We start from the raw sequence: 22240 nt of genomic DNA on the forward strand, positions 1-22240 counted from the left end.
TTTTATTTCGGTGAATTTACCACCATCTGAAATGATCTTGTTTATTCACTAGGTTTGTTAGTCTCGTCTTCTCATAGTAGAACGCAATGGACTCTGCGTGTCTTGCTCACTTGTGCCCCACACCTAGAACCGTGGCTAGCTCATGGCGTTCCACTGCCACTAAAATCTTCCTCTGTACCTTCGTCAAGACTGATCAAGGGAACACTGAACTCTATCCTTCAATGTGCCAATTGAAGAGGGTTGCCATGAAGATAGAAGATGGCAGAAAACTCAAGAGAAGAGATCCAGATTAAATAATTTGATCTGACAATTAGATTGAGCAGATTAGACTTTCCTAAAATTATGTACAGAACTATATTTGGTTTTGTAACTAGGCCAAGACGGATTTCAGTTGAACACACTTTAAAATGTATTTTAAATTGTCCCACCACATGTTCATTATTAGAAACAATATTTCTCCCCAATTTAGCAAAATTATATATAGCTTTCCCCATTCAAATAAATAATTCATCAAATTAGGACAGGTGTTCCTCTCCTGGTATCCAGAAATGACGAAAATAATTTGTATGCATGAGAGGTAGAAGGTATGGGGAGAGGGGTTAACTGGGGTAGGGACACATCCTAATACTAGATCACAGAATCTTAAAACTAGTTAGCACTTTCAAAATTATCTAACTTAATCCTTCACTTGAAAACAGAGTGTCCAAGATACTAAATATAATAATAGCCCTAATACTACATTATATTTATGTAAAAATTTATCACTTTCAAAATACTTTCACAGATACTTTGTGCTTTGATATTTATAACCAAGTGAGAAAGCTCATATCATTTACTGGTCTACAGATGGGAAAATGAAGAGATGGTGACTTGTCCAAGAGACACAGTCAGGACCTTCGAAAAGGGCATAAAAAATCAATTCCTACCCACCTGGCCAATTCTTGGCCTCATCCTCATAGCTAATAAAGAATGGTGCCAAGAGATGTCAGAATTTTTTGAATCAAAATCAATTTTTTTTCTACTACTTTGCTTTCTCTTCCTAATGTTAAATGGTGTGTCCAAAGTCACTCAGCTGGCTGAGGCAGTGCCAGAACTAGAACCCAGTACAGAACTCTCACCACCTCGCCAAGCCATCTTATTAAATGAGAACCAAGAATTGCTACCATACACGTGACTCACTAATGTGAGCCATTCTAGCTCAGTACACAAATCAAGCTCCAGCTAGCAGTCTAAACGTCTAACAACAGGGTAAAATAAATTATGGTGCAACAGAATAGTATTATACAACCAGCAAAACTAATGCTTTTGGAGACTATTTCATGAAGATAATGATAGTCAACATTTCTTGATTGAGCGTGTACTCTGTACCAAATACTGTTCTTTATGTATATTACATATACATAATATATGATTATATAATATATAGTATAATAAATATGTAATATATATCTATTATATAAAATAATAACTAGATATAATATATGAAACACTTCATCCTTTAATAACCTTTTCAGATAGGGATTGTCTCATACAGAAGAAGAAACTGAGGCACAGAGGCATTAAATAACGTGCCTAAACTCACACAGTTGGCAAACGTCGAGAGGTCAGGATTTGAATCCGGGAAGTTTGTCTCCAGATCCTATGCTCGCAACAAATATATGCACTGCCTAGGATATTGGTTACAAGCTAAGGTAAAGTAAAAAAGTCATGTGTGTATATACACAGGTACATGTATACATGTATGCATCTATCCATATCTGTACTGATACAATTGGGTCCTTTCACGTAGATATATACTCTGACTATAAAGATATGAAGAGCTAGCATTGATTGAGTGCTCGCTTAATATGCCAGGTAAGTACTAAGAGCAGCCCACACACAACCTTATTTAATTTCCCCACAATCTTATGTGGTAGGTGTTATTTCATCCACTTTACTGATGATATTTCTGAGGCTTAAAGAGCTTCAGATTGTCCGCAAAGCCCATGTTCTACATTCAGCACATTGTAGCAGTGGTTGGTTATTTCATAATAATGAGATTGCTGGTGATTTCAATTTCTTCTTTGCATCTTTCTATTTTCCAAGTTTTCTACAGTGAAACCGGGTCTCTCTTAAAACGAGAGGAAAACAATTACAGGAGTCAGGCAGAATGTGTGAGATACCAGATTAACTGCGTGCTCCTGGAACCCGAGTGTGGCTCTCGGCCAAAGAGATCCTACGCAGCAGATGGGTGCTTGGGGAGAGCAGAGAGAACACAGTCCTGGGTACTGCCTGGCATCCAGGAACCACACTGGAGCCTTCGGTGTGTCCAGCAGAGTAACATTTAATGAGCCCTTACTATGGACAAATACTTTCTACACGTTTTGCACGTATTAACTCACTTAATTCTCATGATAACCACCTGCTGAGCAGGTTGATTATCCCCCTAAAGTCTGTGATCCCCCGACAGGGTTCACTCATTCACTGGCTATTTACTGAGCACTTACACTGCCACGCATTGGGAATACAAAAATGAGTAAGATGTGATCCCTACTCTGGCAAAGTCCATGCTCCTTGGGGGAGGAACAAACAAGAAGAGAAAATAGCAGCTATAATTTATTTAGAGCTTAACGCTTTGCCTCAAGACTGCAGCATCAACCCTACCGAAGTTTCCAGCCTGCCAGCCTGCCCCACAGATTGCGGACTTGCCATGTCCCCACAATCCAGGGAACCAATTCCTTAAAAGTCTCTCTCTCTCCCTGTTGGTTCTGCATCTCTGGAGAAATCTGAGTGCTACAAGTGCACGTTCTGATTTAATCCTTACAACCTCACATTATTAGATCACTCACGAGAAAGGGACTGTCATGATCACTCCCATTTTCCAGATGAGGAAAGGTTCTCTAGCTTCCCAAGGTCACACAGATGGGGTTTATCCTAGGTCGGTCTGACCCCAAAGCCAGTGCCCCTAAACCGTCCACTCTGTGGCCTTGGGGGGTGAGAAGGGAGAGCTGGGGGAGCACAGGCAGGGAGCACCTCTGTCTCAACCCGGAGGGTGTGGGAGCTTCACTGCAGAGAGGCACTTTTGACCTTGAATGGTCAGGACAGACTGATACCATACAGAGAAGGGAAGGCAGAGCCTAGGCTAGGGAAAGACAAGGGCCAGGGGCTCCCGTCTGGCTGGGGCAGTGGGACGGGAGGCTGTCAGGAGGCGGTGTGCAAGTGCTGCACAGCACACTGGGGCATCTGGACTGCATCTCAGGAGCACGGGAACGGTCAAAGGCAGGTGAGGAAAGCGATCTCTTTGGTGGCCGTGAGGAGGACGGATTGGAAGGTGGAAGCAGCAAGGTCTGGTCAGGTGTGGTAGCCCAAGGAGAGAACAGAGTCCAGAGCTGTTTGGGAAGGATGATCTGCAGCTCTTGAGGACATCCTAATGTGAGGCAGGAAGGAAGGAGGGGTCAGGAATGAATCCAAACGCTGACTCTAGCTTGGCTACTTGGTAGATATAGCTCTTTGAACTGGGGGCACAAGGAGGGTAAGAGAAACCTGACGGGTGAAGTGGATAGTACAGGAGGAGGGGCCTGCCTGCTACAGGGCTTGCAGACCACTTCCTACCATTGCTGCCCTAACTAGTGCTCTGAGCAGTTCTTCATGACATTTTGCAGTGATTCACCGAGGGCATGAGTGAAGGCTGGGTGCACAGCTAGATCACCTATATTCCAGTTTTATTCACTGTATTTCAACTTTGGGAAACTGCCCATGGTGGGGAAAGCAAAGTGATATCACCTCACGCGTCAACGCCAACCAACAGAGCCTGGAACATGATGTTGACATAGATGCTGAGGCCAGAGAGAAAGATGGCTGTGATTGATTAGTGATGCCCTCCGTGGTCAAGAAAGGGGTAGTGTAGCACATGGACACTGAGAATAGAGGATTACAGAATAGGCTAATAATAAACAGTACGGTGAAGAGAGGGCAATCTGTAAGGCCTATCTGCAGAAGACGTGCAGCGGTAATCTACTGGACAAGCAAAGTAGCAAGTGATGATGCCTAGTCACGGATGCTAGGAAACACACGCGAAACAATCAAGCTGAGGGAGAACCATCTGAGAAAGTAACTGGCATTTGCCCCGCCCTGTTTCAGACGTTTTCATATTTATTATCTCATTTGATCTTCACAACAATTCTGTGAGGTAGGGAGCCAGCATGGTTCCTTCCTTATAAATGGGAAGGCTGAGGCCACAGCAGGTCCAGAACTCACTCAAGGTCACACAGCTGGTGAAGAGGAACGGCCCCTTCAAGTCCTGGTCCTTCCCACCACACAGCACTTACTCACTGGTTGACAGCAGACACATGGGCCGCAGAAGCAGAGGAGAGAGCTATAAATGGCCACATTGTATGTGTACTCAGGAGAGCGATGACCCTGGGGACACATGCATTTGTGTGTCTTTGGGCAGTCACCCAACCAGCCTCAGCACCTTTAACGTGAAAGATGCCACGGGTTCCAAGTCTTTGTCTATTCACATTTTTGGAATCACTACTAAAATAAACTTTGACTAGTTCTCTTACAGAAAGAATAAAAATCCTTGGGTAAGTTGATTCATTTGGCTTTGGTTTCCAAAACTGCAAAATGAGGTTGGACTCGATTGGTTAATTTTCAATGGTGGCACACACCATCGTGTTCTCATGACAATGGCCAAGGCTTTTACGGAATGGCAGTGAACACCGACCTGTCCTCCTCAGGGAGAAAGCTTTTGTTCACAATGGGAGCCAGGCTTTCTGATAAAGTGTTTTGTAGAATGTAAGCTGTGAAAGTCTGGAGTCCACTGGCCTAGTGATTTCACACGGTGCTTCTCATCGTAAAATTCTAGGAAATCAGTGAGTGCCGCTGAAAAGGAGCCACTGTGATAAAACGCTTCTGTGTTAGGTGGCCTTCTTCAGACTGATGGCTGGTCTGAAGGATCATGACTGGATAATAAAATTAACTTGCTTAGTTCTAAAGAAGGTTTTTGAAATACCCTGTAAAATTTAGATGATCTGCTGTTTGCTTGTCAGCCAGAGACCCAGGCCAAACAATTTCAGATATGAGCAGGATTTTCCAATTACACCATTATACAAAAAAGAGCACTTGACTAGGAGTCAAGCGTGGTAAATAAATGCTGGTTCTGGGCCGGCCCATGGCTTAGTGGTTAAGTGCGCGCGCTCCGCTGCTGGCGGCCCGGGTTCGGATCCCGGGCGCGCACTGGTGCACCGCTTGTCCGGCCATGCTGAGGCAGCGTCCCACATACAGCAACTAGAAGGATGTGCAGCTATGACATACAACTATCTACTGGGGCTTTGGGGGAAAAAATAAATAAATAAATAAAATTATAAAATGCTGGTTCTGCCACTTGATAAGGTGGTCACCTTGAGCAAGTCACTTAACTTCAATGGTCCCTAGTTTCCTCTTGTTTGAAATGAGGATGGTAATACCCATTCTTTCTACCACACAGAGATGATGTGAGAATAAAATATGTACACAGGGATATACTAGACTCTAAGCTTCTGAAGACAAAGACCACAGCTGCCTTTTTTTGCTACCATATTCACAGTGCATGGAACAGCACCTGAGATTGAGGGAAAAGTGACAGACATACCTGTTGAATGAATGAAGCATTTTTGAAAGTTTGAAGTGTGTGCAAATGTCACATAATCCTATGACAATGTCCTAAGTAGCACAAAATTATCCTCATTATACTATTTGCTAAAGATATGTAACATGAGTCACTCTGCATGGTCTTTTTTAAAAATCCTAAAACACTAGTCCTGATACATAAGAGAAGTTGATATGAACCAAAAATAAAAATGAAAGTCTCTGGTATATAGTCAAAACATTTGGAATTGATGTGTAATTCTGATTCTGAAGTTACCCTTATCATGGGGCTATTTCTCTTGTGTGGAAATGTTCAAGCCTAGAGCAGGAGCTGAACTCGCAGCTCTAACTTGAAGCTTGGGAAGAATGAGTCCTAGAGGCACCATCGTTCTGTCACATCAGACAGTGACAGAACTAGTGTCAGAATGCCAGGCTTCTGAATGCCCACCTGTCGCTGGCCACGTGGATAACACAGGCTCATGCTGTGTTATCCTTTTGCAAAAGTTTTCCTTTTGCAAAAGGAAACTGGCTTTCCAACCACTGAAAGGGACTCATGGGTGTCTATTTGTATATCGCCTCCCTGAGTCCCTCTCTAGAACACTCCACCAGCCTTTGCTCTGGATGCATGGCCTCCTTGCTGTTCCGCCCACAGTCTGAGCCTTTGCGCTTGCGCTTTCTCCTGCCTTTTTGGACTCTTCCTCCAGAGGGCTACACGGCTGCTCACTCCCGCCCTCCCTCAAGTCTTTGCTCAAATGTCTTCTCAGCGAGGCCTTCCATCACCTCCCTATTTGCAACTGCAACCCCATGCACCCCACTCCATCCACCGCTTCCTCTAACCCCTTTCTCCACTCGATCCTTCTCCACGGTCCTCATCCCCATCTAAGGTTCTCTGCACTTTATTTTATCATCTCTCTCTTGCACCAAATAGGAAGTTCCATATAAGCAAGAATTTTTATCTATTCTGTTCACTATTGAACCTCTAGCACCTAGAACAGTGCCTAACACCCAGTATGCATTCTGTGTATAATTTTTGATGAATATGTAAAGAGATCTATGCTAGGAGCAATGGGGGAGAGTTGCATGAATGCACTTTTGTCTTCCGATACAGCAAAGATGCAAAGCTAACTTGTGACATGCATGCAAAAGAAAAGTAGAGGAAGAGTACACCAATAAAAGGCAGGTAGTAAAACACCTGAATTATTTCTGCGTCAGGGACAAGAAAATTTTGAGGTGGGAGAAAGAAGAGTCAATCATTCAAATTCAAATCTTGGAGGGAGTAGGGATGGGGATTCCAAAATCACTCAGCGAGGCCAGAGACTCTTCGAGCTGGAAGTTCTAGAGGGATGGCAGATCTATTCTCTCACCGTGTTTGCAAGGAAACAGAGCCCTGAGAAGGAGTAACCTTCTCAAGACATACAGCCAAGCAGTCACAATATGCAGACTCAAACTGAAGTCTGACTTCTGGGTCCAGGCTCTTTCTACCAAAACATCCAAACTGCACAAATTCAGCAAACCTTATTGAGCTTCTAAGATGGACAAATTCTCCAATCAGGAATAATTGGCTTCTGAGAAACCTCACATACCATGACATCGCCCCTGCATGCACAAATACATCGGAAACATTACACTTGTTTACATTCATTTATTTATTTAAAAATACTTTCCCAAATTCCAAGTCAAACTCTCTAGCTCTAGAAGCCACTATCTTCAGATTTGGTCATGAACCAGAGAAAAGGAAAGAAAGCCCAGATGGGATGGAAGAACGAGCAAAGTGGAGAAAGGAAAGGCAGAAATAGAGGGAAAGCAGAAGACAGCGAGAAAATAAAAAATATCTACAGGATATTAACAACACTGCCTCTGGGAATTTCTTTGAATAGCTGTGTTATAACTTGTCTCTTTCCATTATGAAATCATTTCCATGGAGCTAATCACCAAAATAACTCAAGCTCAAGTACGTATTTTCAAATGAACTCTTCCTTTTCTTTTGCTTCTCAAAATGTATTATCTGTATCCCACAACTTAGTATTCCATAGCACATTATCTTTTTCCTAATTGTTTCATGTTTATAGATCTTGTTTCTCCAGTGAGAATGAAAATTTTACCATTTATTTTTCTTATATGCACTCTAATGCCCAAAATAATATCTTACAAGGTACAGTTTGAAGTCGTTGGCGTCATTTATATCTGGTTTTATTCACTTATCCAGTAAATACACATGCTAAGCATCCACTGTGCATCCAGAGCTAAGGACACAGAGGTGAAGGTGACAGAGCAGGTTCCTGCCTTCGCGGCGCTAACCTCTAAGTGAGATTCAGCCCGTACGCCAGTGGACAAGCACGGATCATAAATGCAGCTCTGAGGAGAGAGAGGGGCTGAGACGGACTCAGTGGCCCAGCGTGTGTGTCTGGGGGTTTGGGATGACCAGGATGACAGGGAAGGTCTCCTGAGAAGGTGGCGCTTTTGCTGGGACCACAAGAACACCAGTTACTCCATGAGTTGGCCAAAAAGTGTTCTAGGCAGAGCAAAACCCCTGAAACAGGAAAGTATTTGTTCTCAGTACCCTGAGACAGGCAGTGAGGCTCAGTGTAAGCCCCTTGGATGGGCTTGAGGAGGCACCGCAGGCCAGTGGGCTGCCTCTTGTATGCTATGGATTGAAGAGACATGAGAAGATCTTGAAGGTTTTTAAACAAGGAAGTGACATGATACAAGGTATTTAAATAGAGATACTAACTATCTGTCTAACATTCTATAGATGCAGTTAAATGGTATGTACGCTCCAAGGATGGAGACTCACCCCTCTCCAAGTCTAGACCTCCTTCCCCAACAGACTCTGTCACCAGTAGGCAAGTCACCCTGAGCCCACAGAAGCATTTGGTAGTCAGCTATAAACTGGTTAGATCCCATACCTCTGCCCCACACCTTACTTTCTCCTTAAGAGGATCCTGCCCTTACCATGCTCCCCAATTCCCTTTACTCTATGACCCCTTCCTTATTCACTGAATGTCTTCTCAGAGACTTTTTTAGACACAGAGGTCAAATCCATTATAATCCCTTAACCTTTTTCTCCCTTCCAACTCCTTTACAGTCATCTCAGGAAATTCTTTCCCCCTTTCTTAATTCCATTTGTGAGTTTACATAATGAAAGTAATCATGATTTAACAGCAGTAGATATGATAAAATTGAATCGAGAGAAGGTAAATGACAGATATGGAAGCAAAATTGAACATAATTGAAAAATCTAGTGTCATGAGTCTCTAAAACTTCCGAGAATATCCCTAAAAATTCCCTTCAAATTTTCTGTCTCCTCATTGTCTTCTAATGAAACTTTCTTTCCCTCAAATAGCAGCAATTAAAATTGAAAACACATTTAATGACGTTCTCTTCTGGCTAATTGCTACAGTAACTGTACTGTTCTTTACACATTTCATAGCAAATATTTAATATTTCAACTAGATAATGGGTTAATAGTCTTTGAAGGACTAGTATGAGAATCTAACCAGCATGTACATCATTATTCCTATGGGAAAACTTGTTTCAAGTGAGAAATTCACAAATGAACTTCCAGGAACATAAAAGTTGTGAGTTGGTGACTTCCTGCAACTTGTTTATTTGAAACATGGATGGTGTATGTGCCAAATTCAGCAGAAAGAATTACCCAGAGTCTTCTTGTATGGTTTATCTAAGTTAATTTTTTTAAAGACTACATATTCTTTTTGGAGATTGAAAGTTGACCCCTGGAATTGGATGGGAACTTATACATATCAGGAGCTCTTTCTGACACAGAGTCTCGAGGAGGAGAGAAATTACATAAGTGACAGAACATACATTAGAATCTCACATGCATGCTTAAGATTTTCCAAAATAACTTCACCATTTCTGGGAAGAGAATGGGTAGAAGAGTCAGAAGCATTCCATTTAAAACTTCCTAGCTAACTAAAAAACGAACAATTCCAGCTTCAAAATGCTTTGTTCTTTTTTGGTCACATCAAGGAATTTTCCAAATAAATAAAACTCCATTTCTAGATAGGAAAAAAAAAAAAGCCTTTACTATTATAAGGTTCATTGTAACAACAGAAGGTCAGTTAACTTAGAATTGTTCAAAATTTTCTAAGTAATGCTTTTAGAAGTAAAAGGCATTAACAAGGAATTAAAAGGTATGGTTCTATGAGTACTCATATTCAAAAGACAGAGAGACAGAATATACCATCAAAGAAACTAAGTCCTAGTTTTCAGTTAGGTTAACATGCCCACCTTGACACAAAGTACAAAGAAAAGGTGCCTATTTAAAGTGTTATAAGGGAACAAAAATATGAGCTCTGTTCTTAAATGAACTTGGGTTCAAATTCCATTCCACCATTTTTCCACCTCAATGTATTATTTTTTATTTTTGCAATTTAGAAAAAATACTACAAAAGCACTCCATGCAGAACACACTGATGTACACAATCAGTTGATTGTGAATAGAAAATAGAATAAAAGTTATTAAATCACCCTGCACATTGCAATCAAACCCAGTAAACCCTTAAAACTACGTGTGTTAATTTTAAAAATTGTTATATAGGATGCAACTATTGGCACCCAAAAACTTATCTTTCCAGTACAGTGCCTAAGAGCCTGAATATGGCACTAAAAACAGAAGCACTTTCAGTCTCATTCTGTACGAACAAGGGAAAACTTCCCAGACTGCCTTACAAATAAACAGATATCCTAAAAAGCCCTGACTTAGTTTCACTGATCTTAGAAGGGGTGGCTAAAATGCCACTTTCAAACTTTAAAAATAATATGTGAAAAACAACAGAATCCTTGAATAGTTGCCCTAATCACATAGACTGCATTGAAAGCTTACCCAATGCACACACTCTTTAGCAAACAATTCCCTTTGCTCGTCCTCTTTCCTTCATGTTCATACTGCATAAGGCTCCATATCACGTGGCACTCTTTAGGAAAGACACAATTCAATACTAACCACTGCCAAAAAAATAAAGAATGCAGGAATCAATGAATCAAGTCCCTTAAAATATATATTTTTAAATAAAAATATCTGAAATGAACCATGGAGCCACAAAATAGTGGCTACCTGCTTGAAGTCCCTGCAGAATTATTTCACTGCCTTCTATGATATTGGAATCACTGGGGAGGCAGTAACATTCTCCATCTATGACCAGGATTTCCAATAGGCATTGAACGAACATCCTGTTCCATCAAAACGAGAACACAAACTAAACTATGAGCCATTCTGATGAATGTTTGTTTACTCTTGTTTTACACAAGGTAGAGAAGTAGCTTTGAAAAGTTGCCATGGCCATGCTTTCCTGAGCAGCAGACTAAAACATTTTGGTGAATATAGAAATATATACACACATGAACGCTAATATAGGTTCTCTCTCGTTCTAGAACAGTACATATGGGGATGACTGCACGCGTGTGTAACTGTGTGTGTGTGCCACATGTACTAGTTGAGAAGAGACATCATTTTAACTATCTAGATGTTTGGTAACACCTTCTCGGAGCTCACTGATTTCAGCAGAAGGCTGCCATGACAAGATTTTAGGATGCCTTTTAGGGGGTTCCTTATCTTTCCAAGGTTGTCATGACAGATATAACAGCCTAGCTTCCTCTAGGGATGAGTTAAGTGGAAATAATAACTGCTAGGCCAAACCTTCAGAGCAAGAGCAATTCAGAGGTGAAATTCCGGATGCAATATCAGAAATATGCATATATTGCCCCAAAGACCAGCTTCTAAGTTGGAAGGCCATTGCTAGGGAAACTGATTTCTGCTTAAGGTTCCCACCTGCCTTTCTAAGGTCACCGAACCGTTAAGATAATGTCTTGAAAAGCATTTAAGTAGGAACTATGGGTAGATAAAAAATTGTGAGTTTCATTTAAATTTTTAGGCCAATGGGAACACCTGTCCACCTTCTTTTACAAAGATCTGATGTAAGGCAACTGGATCCACAGTGTCACCTCTAATTCGTAACAGTGCTAAGATAATATCCTTCATTAAGTAGAACTGGCAAACCCTGAGCAATAGCGCTAATTCAGGTCCAACACAAGTCTTTGTTACAGTTCTCGTTTCGGTTTAGGCAGCTCAGATAAGCTCATCACAGGGCTTAGAACTGACATTCTGGGACAGCACAATAAGCAATATTACCAGGAGAAGCATTAACGAGCTTCAATAAATATACTTCCTTCAGAGAAGACACTTGAACTCCATAGTTTGCAAGACAAGAAGCAAAATGAAAGATCTTCCACTTTCCTGTGTAAAATTAAAATCTAATTAGAATCAGGGAAGATTTATTTTTAAGAAACACTACATGAAATTTAGCTGGAAAAACACAGTACCTCTATAGATCTTTTTTTTTTCCTGAAGAAAGTAATCCACATGAGCCTTTAATTGAAAAGTACATCAGTAACTCTTTCTGTTTGGCTTGCCTGTTATTCAAAGATTAAATCCATTTTGAATTAATAAAAATGATTTAATCTTAGAGTGTTAGTAATTTCAGTTTATTTAGGCCTACACTTAAGGAACTAGCTTGAGAGCCCTTTGCAAACAAGACCAGGCTCCATAACAAAATGCTACCCGATCTCTCTTTTAAGGTTATTTTCTAAAATCTGTGGGCCACGACTGTAGAATTCTTCACTCCCCCAAATCCCATTAACAATGTTTGACATGATGACAGAGAGAGCGAAAAGAATTCATTTCTGCCAAACATGTACACTGCTGTTTTTTTGAAACCTTCCTTCTCATATTCCATTTTGGTAAATGTTTAAAATCTATAGGACAGAACTGGGGCTTAAGAGGTGGCCTCTCTGCCATTTTCATGGCTGATTTGAGACCCATTATGCACTCGATTCTGCATCGCGAAATCCAGGCTGGGGACAAATTTCTGCCTGTCATCTTAGGAAAGGCCAGGAGTTTTGCACCATCCTGTAGTGTAAAAACAGAAGATAAGGGTAGGGCCGCCTGCTCCTTTCTTAATCAGCCTGCTGCTTTTTTGAGGCAATCTTGGCTGTCACTATCTCAGGCTTGGAAGGGTAATTTAGTAGAATAAAATGTAGTTTAAACAACATCTCCCCAGGGAAAGTTCCTCATTACATTTACTATTGAATGCAAAAAGGTAATCAGTAAGTAATCATTCAATGCTTGGCTAAGACCCATTGCATGGGGAATGCATTTAGGAAGCACAAAATTTCTTTTTTTAACCTGATAAGACCCTGAATCAGGAGCCAAGAGGCCCGGATATTTTCCTCATATTGCTCATTCTGTTGCAATGACATCCCCATAAAACTATAGGGACCAAATTTGCTGCACCTCTCATCCCAAGAATAAGATATAAATTGCAAAGGTAAAAATATCTTACAAGAATTGTTAAAATTTTTGAACAGTTCACTGAAAGTGACAACATGGATAACTCTGTCAATGACCTCTCCTGTCTAATGTCAATTTCAGAAAACAAGTTTCCATTGTAAATGTTTAATCAGTGTAGTCCCAGGAACCCAGAGCAGAAAACCTTATCTTCTCTCCCAACTTATTTGCTCTGCAAGCTGTTTCCTGGCTCTCTCTCAGCTCCCTGCAAGCACTTTAGGTTTTTCTCTCTCAAAGGAGCTGGGAGCTCTGCAGCTTCTGAGCTACACAGAAGCCCTGTGGTTTGATTCCATTAGTCTGAGCCCTGGTCTGCTGCAAGCAACCCGCAGCATTTCTGCTTGCAAATCCCAGCAACCAGGTTCTAGACCAGCCACAAACAGGGGCTGCACACATTCTGCAACGCTGTTCTGCCCAAACCTTGCCTGAAGCCAGTCAACCACAGCAGAAAGCATCCTACCTTCCATCATGGTGGCAGAATTGCATTCCTTAATTTCCAAGGAGTCTGAAAAAATACAGGAGGGTACAATTCCAGGTCCCAGCTAAGTCCTCACAACGCTGCTGCCGAGAGATCTGCTCTGTCCACTGCTAAAGCCAAAGGAGACCAGTGTTAACCCCAAAGATAGGCCATGGATGCTGCTGGTGCTGCTTCACCTACAGGCTCCCAGGAAGATGCTGCGAGAGAAAGGGAGAGGAGCCGCGAGCCGGCCGAGCTGCACCGCCTGCGCTGCCTCGGCCAATCCCTTCAGCTCTGGACCGCGTCACATGGTAGCCGGCCTGCATCTCCTGACACAATACCCGCGGAGAGCGCACAGAACCTATTTCCCGTCCCCATTCCCCTCCACCCCCAGCCCCTCCCGCCTGTCACCAAACGCACAGCCCCTTCCCCACCTGGTGACGCACTTCCCCCGCCCCTCCTCTTCATCTTCTTAAGCCTATTGCAGCGGCTGGGTACCCGAGATTAATTATCAGACGCTGCCACCTTCACAGGGGACTCTGCGGGAAAGGAGCACCTAAGCGGCTCGCTGCGCAGGGGATTTTTTTTTTTAGAACTTCCTAATAATTCCTTGCAGCCTGAAGTCTTAGCCTCACACTTTTAAGCGCCCATTCCCATCTCCTTTTGCCCTGAAGGAATTCCAAATGTCAGCGTCCCTGGCCTCCGCACACATCTGTGAGTCTCTCTCTCTCATTCAAGAGAGAAAAATCAATCCGGCTGACGTCACATCATAAACAATTATCCCCAAAAGGATGATGCAGAAGAAATTTCACCCCAGCTGCCTTCAAGAGAGCCAGGGAATTAATCGCGCATGCATGCCGGAGGGCTGGGAACTGTCGTTAAAACAAAGAAACAAAAGAACCCACCCGAGTGGGGCTCTGGAGTCCAGCCGGCCGCGCTGGCCATAATTTCTGGGGCGGGGGCGGGGACAGGGGGGCGGGCGGGCGGGAGGCGGCGCGAGGAGGACGGCTGTGCGCGCCGCTCCCTCCCCGCCCGCCCTCCCGCCGCGGGCGCGCAGACCGGACCCCGCGCGTGCAGTGGGGCTGCAGCTGCCCGCGGCTGTCCCCGCAGGAAGCCAACTTTCTTCTAAATGACACGTTTTTCGCGACGCGCCTCCGGCATCTGCAGTCGCCTTCCAGCCGGTTCGTTCGCCCCGGTGGAAATCGGGAGGGAGGCAGTGGTGCCGGTTCTGGCCGGAGGGGTGGGTGGAGTCCGGGGTTGTGCAGCTGCCAGGGACGGGATCTGGGGACCGGGCACCTGCCTAAGTGGGAAAGGTTATGGCACCCGGGCTGCTAGGGTTGAGAATCTGTCACCTGACTGGTGTCCAGGGTCCCCGGCAGCCTTTCAGAGGGCCCAGGCCCCGGGTCCGGAGAACCTCCGTTCCGTGCAAGCAGGCTCTGACGGCTAAGGCAGAAGAGGGAGAAGGAAGGGAGATGGAAGGAAGGGAAGGCTTCTTTAGAACCCTAGGGGACAACAGCGGAAGTGGGCACTTCTTCCTCGACAATCTAGCAACAAGACTAGGGGAAAAGCCGTTACATCGCGGAGCAATTGTGAGCATCCCATGGAAGAACTTGAAGAATTGAAATGCATTACACGCTCAGGGTTGAGCCTCAATACTACTATTAATCATTATGTTATACATATACCCATGAACTTGTATTCCCCAGCCCTTGACATAGTCTAGTTCTTCCTGACAGAGCAAATAAAAGGCATTGGCAATGGAGAACTACGTACTAAAGACAATATAACCAAAGGAGCTGACTGAAGTAGCACGTTAACAGTTACAAAACAAAAACTTAGTTTCTTAGCAACTTAGAAGTTTATAAAAACTCATTGTTCTCCCCGAGGACACATATTTCAATGGCATCTAAATTTCAAAATGAAACTCCAGGGAGATGCAAATACTTGGGCCTTTTTCCTTGTATCTATGAGGCAGCTGAGTTTTAAGAGGAAAGAGTTCCAGAGTAAGACCTGTCTTAAGTACAACTTACACTGCTCTGAAAACTGCAAGGTATGATTGCAAAAAAAAAAAAAAAAAAGGTTGATTAGTGTGTGTGTATTTAGCCAAGTTTTTGTAATGGTTGAGAACGTGGACAGCTCTTGGTGCTAAACAGACTGGGATCAAGTTCCGTCTCCGCCACTTAATGAGCCCTGTGACGCTGTACAAGTGGTGTAATTCTCTGTGGCTCACGGTTTTCTTATCTTCAAATGGAGATAATAATAATACCAAGTTCATAGGGCTATAAATAGTAATAATAACAAACCTTTATTAATGGCTTACTATATGCCAAGCAGTGTCTAAATGCTTTGCGAATAAACTACTTACCATTGTCTGGAGCATAATAAACCCCCTATGTTAGCTTTTTAATATTAGTATTATTACCACTAAAGGGCTTCCAGAAGCATCAAAGAAGTTTGCAGCCAACAGAGAGTTATCCCACATGCACAGAGAACAACTTAGTGAGGGTCCAGGAGCCGCATCCAGAGGGGTAACAAGCTGGAGGGTTCTGAGAGACTGCCATGTAGAAGAGGGATTCGAACCAAACAAGGGTATTTAGGGAGGTTCTCTCACAGAGATGGAATTTCAGAGTTCAGAAAAATGTAATGGGCTTGTAATGGCAGCTCTGAATAAGACAGGGAGTTCTAAATAAGCAAAATGGCTCATATAAAATCTAGAGGTAGGTGCAAGCACGAAGTGAGGAGATAAGAGGCATTGTCAGAGATGTAAGGGGGCAGGGGAGCCAGAGAAATCCTGCTGCCCACCTTCCCTCACTGATGTAAGTTTTACCGTGTGTTAGAGCAAACCTCTCAGATCGATTTAGTATGGGTACCTGTCAGTTCTGCTTTAGACTTGCAACAGGCAACTAGCTAGAGACAGAAAGACAGTTGGAAGACTCTTCTGGTCAGTGGAATGTTTGTAGGAAAAAGAAGAGTGTCTAGATAGGATTGTTATAGAAGGACCAAGAAAGGAATGTGTGGTTAAAGGGGGTAAGGCTAATCCCAAGGCTGGTTAAACTGTGTGCAACTTCATCAAGAAGACGCTATTCCCAATTGTAAGAACGTCCGATGAACAAAGTTTTGCTTCAAGTAAAAAAATGCTCAAGTATGTTATCAGAAAAGATTAAGCATCCTAATTTTGTCTTCTCAGATTTTTGAAACAAAAAGAGGGAGAGTAGGGTTTCTCAAGAACAAAGACAGTACTTTAGAGTGTGGCCCAAATTTCAGCACTTCCTAGTATAGTTTTTGATTACCAATAAGCGCAAAGGAGAATTTCTAGCTGCTAAAATAGTGGAGTGTTTTTTGAGAGTCTTAAATGGAAGTCAAAGTGTTTGTGGAAAAGACCGGGTAAATTACTGAGTGCCCAGGAGTTTGTCTAGGGTGGTGTGTGTGTGTGCCCAGACCACGCCAGGCTCTCAGATAGCACCTGTGACTAGCCCAAGACCAAAAATTTAATTTCTGAAGTCAACAGATATTTAAAATTTTTTTCTGAAATAGCATTTATATGGTGGTGATGCCCTGCTACACATGTTTCTTTTTTGGAATCAAATCTTATTATAGTCTTACTATAAGTGTTGAATTTCTTCACTATATCTCAATTTTAGTGTTGGGGAAAAATCAGTTCATATTTCAGAAAGAAAAAGAAAATGACAACTGAGTCACAAAGGAGGGAGGAAAGAAAATTAACATAGAGGGAAAGTTTAAAGAAAGGATCCAAATATAGTATATGTCTACAAGATAGTGACCTTAGCACGACATTTGACTTTGCCCCTCTTGCTATCCCCACTGAGGCAAGTCAATGAATGTAGAAGGGAAAATATTGTGTCAGCCCCGGAAATAAGCAAGGGTCCCCCTTGAAGAGTTAGATTTCCATGGGATGAAAGAGGTGAAAAAGCAATATAATATATATAACATAATGTATATATTACATACCTATATCTATATAATATAGATCTATATATGCCCATATTCACTATACTCTTGGTTAAGATGAAGAACTCCAACTGGAATTGACTTGGGCAAAGAGGGGATTTATTTGGGTAGCTCACAGAATTACATGAAGAACTGCACAGCTGAGGGAAAGCAGGAACCTGGATGCTCCAGAAACTTCGTTACCAGAAGCAAGTACTCACAATTCTGTTTCTCCTAGTATATCAGCTTCTTTTCACTTACTAGTTTTTCTCCCTGTGATCAGGGAGCTGGCCATTTGAATCCTTTAAGCTTATGTCTTCAGCTTGACTATCCAAGATCTACTTCAAAATACTTCCAGAGAAGGACTCTGATTGACCTGGCTTGGGTCATTGTTCACCCTTTGGACCAATCAGCGGGCGAGGTTGATGAAGTATCAGGATGGACTTATTTAAACCAAAACTTACACTAGGCTTAGTCACACGTCCGTTACTGTGACTAAACATGGGCAGGGAGATAGGCAAGTTTCTATGACAAACAACCCTTAATTGTATGAACCCCCTATGTATTGGAGGGGTAGAAAAGACGTTGTCAAAGGAAGAAAGGGAACAATTACCATAATCAGTGTGGGGAGAGAAACTATGAAACAAAAGCTGTCCACCATGTAGACATTACTCAGTGCACCTAAGATAAAACTTACAAAAGGTGTCATGATCGCAGAGGAACTCAAAATGCCACACTCATCCCCTGCAGCATACTCCAGAGGCTATTCATATATTCTCACTCGCTACATCCAGAGAGAAACTTGCAGACCCTATAGTCATCCTCCTCCTCACTGTGGGGAGGGAAGGAGGGGAAGGGGAAGCTGACCCTACTTGTTGGCCAACTCACACCAAAGATGTGTGTGCTCTGGTATGCTCGCCACCCACTGGTCCATCCTTGCCCAAAGAGCAACATATCCAGATGTACACCAGTGCTGAAGGAACTTTTATCAGCTAGGAGTACTTCCTTATCTAGACCTACATTGATAAAGATGAGCAATAAAGACTGAATAGATAAGAAGAATCAACAGTTCCAAAAGAGAGAGAAAGTAAACAATTATAGCTCCAGAAGCAGACGAAGCACCCTCACTGAAAGCAGGGGAAATATAGAAAACTGGAGAGGCATTTAAAAAAAAATCTATTTTTTTACTATTGATATAATTTCAGGGATACAGCAGCAATAAACAAGAGCAGACTGCTGTGATAAAAGAGCATACTGGGCTAGAAAGGGCTAGAAAGAGCACATGGAAGTAGTAAAAACTTTCTTATTAAAATTTTTTAAATGTTATAGCAGTCATCAAAGATGTCTGGATATAGCCGAGAGGGAGCACTGATAGGCCCAGTGACAATGTGCTTGAAGCACAGACTCACAACAATAACCAGCCCTCGCACACCAGAATTGTTTTTCTCCTTGAAGAATCAGTTAACTCAGATGCAACTGTAACAGTTCAAGAAGCTAGAGAAAGGAAAAGCTCCAAAATTCACTTTATGAATTATAAAATCTGACAAAAATAATGAAAAAGAGACTATAGGTCAATCTCATTTATGAATATTGATGCAAAATTTTAAATAAAATAACAGCAAACAGAATCCAGCTTTTCAAAATCATTGTGTATCATAATAAATTAGACTTTATTTTAGAAGTAAGAAAAAATAGTTCAACATTAAGAAATCTATAAATATAATTCACAATATTAAGCTATTGAAAAGAAAATTATATTATCTCCATAGCTGCTGAAAAGATATCTGATAAATTTCAGTTCATATCACTCATTAAATAAAAATCTTATTAACAAAGACAGAGATAAAAACTTCCTTAGGATGATAAAATATACAAATCTCTTTCCAAAATCTGTCATCTTGTTAAATGGAAATACAATGAAAAAACTCTTCATTAAAATTAGAAATAAGATTAAATGTCCTTTATCATCACTGTTATTTAACGTTTAATACTGTTCTATAGATGTCGGCCAAAAAAATTAGAAAGGTATAAAATTGTGTCAGAGACAGTGATATGTGTTTATCACACCATTTTCTCTCTCTGAAAACACAGTAAGACTGTATTTGCTGGACTTCCTGTGTCTGGGTGGAGTTATATGACTGAATTAAGGCAATGGAATTCTCCAGGCCTGGCCCTTACAAACATCCTACACACTGTCCGTATCTCTTTCCTTTCCAAATGACAAAGAGCTAGTTGATATTCATTAGACTTTATATGTGCAAGAAATAAACTTTCATTGTCTTATTCTCTATACTATTTATATACACTATATATATATATAAATATTTACATGTTTGCATATTATATGTTTGTATAATCTTTTATGGATGATATAATAAAAAAAATATATGTTTTGAAAGAGCTAGAGGAAGAGTAATCCAAACAGAGGAAACTCCAAGTGCAGAGACCACCAAATGGAAAGAACTAGGTATGTTCTAGAATCTAGAACCACCCTGTCTAATGTGATAGTCACTAGCATACATGTGGTTATTTAGCACTTGAAATGTGCCTAGTCCAAATTGAGATGTAAGTATAAAAGGCACACCAGATTTCAAAGAGAGTACAAAACAAAGAGAGTCTAAAATATCTCACTAATAATTTTTATACTGATTACACATCAAAATAATATTTTTATACAATTGCCTAAATAAAATCTATTATTAAATTAATTTCACTTGTTTCTTTTTAATGTGTGTACTTGAAAATTTTAAATTACACATGTGGTTCACATTGGTGGCTCACATTATATTTCTATTGGACAGTTCTATTCTAGAGACTGACAGAAAATCAACCCAATAAACTTTGTGGGCAAGGGGGATGAGTTACGTTTAAGAGGTTATGTGTTAACAGTGTATGTCGCCACTACATTCACATTCATTCGTTTCTTCATCCATCAAAGATATGTTAAGACCTGTCTACATTCACGCGCTGTGTCAGGTTTTGTGACACAAAGATGAAAAGGCATAAACCTTTCAAGAAGCTTATAGTCCAGGGGAGGAGGCAGATGAGCAAACCAGGAATTATAGTACAGATTTATAAATGTTCAGAGCTAAGGCAGCACAAAGGAGGGACGCTTGGGGTAGAGGGGAAGCAAAGAAGGCTTCCAAGAAGAGATACTGCTTGAGCTGCTCTTTCAAGGGCAGGTAGGGTACTCTTACAGACCCATCCTTACCCAGCCCCACCCCATCCTCATCTCCTCAACTTCCATTTCTCCTCTAATAGACCTTTCAGTGTTTTGTCCAGATCTTCTGTTCAATGGTCGATAAAAAAGTCTGTAGTCAAACTTCAGCATCAGCTTACCTAAACTCAATCCTGGTTTTGTGTTAATGACATACCTTCTCTTTGGTCTATATCCACTCTACTGGAAGCCATCTGCCTCTCCCATGCCCTATCCTTCATCCCTAACTCACTAGGTGAGGAGGGATTGGCATTTTCTTAGGTCCCATTTCAGCTTCTGTGTCAATCATTGGCTGCCATTGCCAAAAATGTCTTCTAGGGTCCATCCTGCTTGCTCTCCCCCATCTTGGTTGTTTTTCTTTTTACCAGCCCCAGACCAACTCCAAACTTTCCTCTATGACTTGAGCAACTGTATCACAGTCCTCCCCTTTATTTCACCACATTACTCACAACTTCAGCGTCCCCTCCACAATCCAATATACCTACCTTACAGCTCCTTGACTTTTTCAATTCCAATGACCTTAATTTCCGTTGTGTCTTAGTCACTAAAAGTATAGCTACGGTTTTGTACCACATTTTTGTTTATCTTTAATATTTCACACTGTATATTTTCCTATCTCCTAAATTATTTATCCACCTTTCCCCACCCTCCACGTACCATACATATGCTTTAACACCTCCTGAATCTTCTTTTGCTTCTTATTGTGATTCCTAGGGCTGCTGATCTTACTTATTCACTTCTCATAGTCTTGAGAGTAAAGTCTGTATATATCTGTGGTAAGGTGGGAGGGGGCATCTTTGAGAGCAATCCCTCCTTCGGAACTCAACAGTACTTGCTCCATTCTGCTCTAGTCATTTTCTCCTGTCACTCATCTAACCTGAAATACCTACTTTTATCTCCATAAATGTCGTCCTTTCCTCAGGGTCAAACTCAAATCCTCTCCAGGAAACCAAGCACATGGATCTTTCCTTTCCTAATCTCTTACTTTATGTACCAAAGCAGCTTTTGATTATATACCTTAAATCATCTGCTAATTATTTCATGTCTATTACTCATCACCCCAACAGAAATCTATAAGAAAGAGACCATACCTTCTATTTATTTGACATTTCCTACTACAAATAACACAATCCTGGATGCATATTTGGTGCTCAATAATTATTTGATAAACAAATATATCATTTTTTATTTTGTTATATAAATCCAGTAACAGAAATATTGTTCTGATTATTCTTTTAATTTCTTTGGCAGTGAAGAATTTGAGGAGAAAATAAATGTTTCTTTTTTGCTCTCCCTAGAGAGGTCTGTGAAAATCAGAGTAGGAATGTAAACCCAGCAAATTACTTCTCAGATTGGGTCCAGAAGCCAGACCTGGTTGGGTGGGGTTGTTAGAGCAACCAAAACAAAAACCACAGAGACCACAATAGCCAGAGTTTATGAAGCATTTCATAGCATTCTATATTATATTAAGGATTCGATAGGCAGCCTGCTAAGTACCTTGTGGCCATTATTTCATGCAATTCCCCAAAACCTATGACTTGGGTGTTCTATTCTCATTCTACGATGAAGAAATAGAGGCTCAGAAATAATAAATGACTTGTCCAAGAAAAAAGCAAGTATCAGAGCTGGGGTTTGAGCTCACATCTGT

The 22240-nt window shown here is 41.5% G+C and overlaps 1 protein-coding gene across 1 annotated transcript in view; it reads right to left on the bottom strand.

The window, feature by feature from the left end:
* The window catches only part of SGIP1 (SH3GL interacting endocytic adaptor 1), a 199492-nt gene extending 185835 nt beyond the window's left edge, over nucleotides 1–13657 (bottom strand). Inside the window, exon 1 of the mRNA XM_087449314.1 lies at nucleotides 13431–13657. Coding sequence (XP_087305440.1) covers nucleotides 13431–13440 — 10 coding nt within the window. The 5' untranslated portion in view covers nucleotides 13441–13657. The remainder of the gene's footprint in view (nucleotides 1–13430) is intronic.
* Between the last annotated feature and the right edge of the window lie 8583 nt (nucleotides 13658–22240).

Source organism: Ceratotherium simum, chromosome 2, assembly GCF_057802395.1.
Source record: "Ceratotherium simum simum isolate JZ-2026a chromosome 2, ASM5780239v1, whole genome shotgun sequence".
NCBI classification, from domain to species: Eukaryota; Metazoa; Chordata; class Mammalia; order Perissodactyla; family Rhinocerotidae; genus Ceratotherium; species Ceratotherium simum.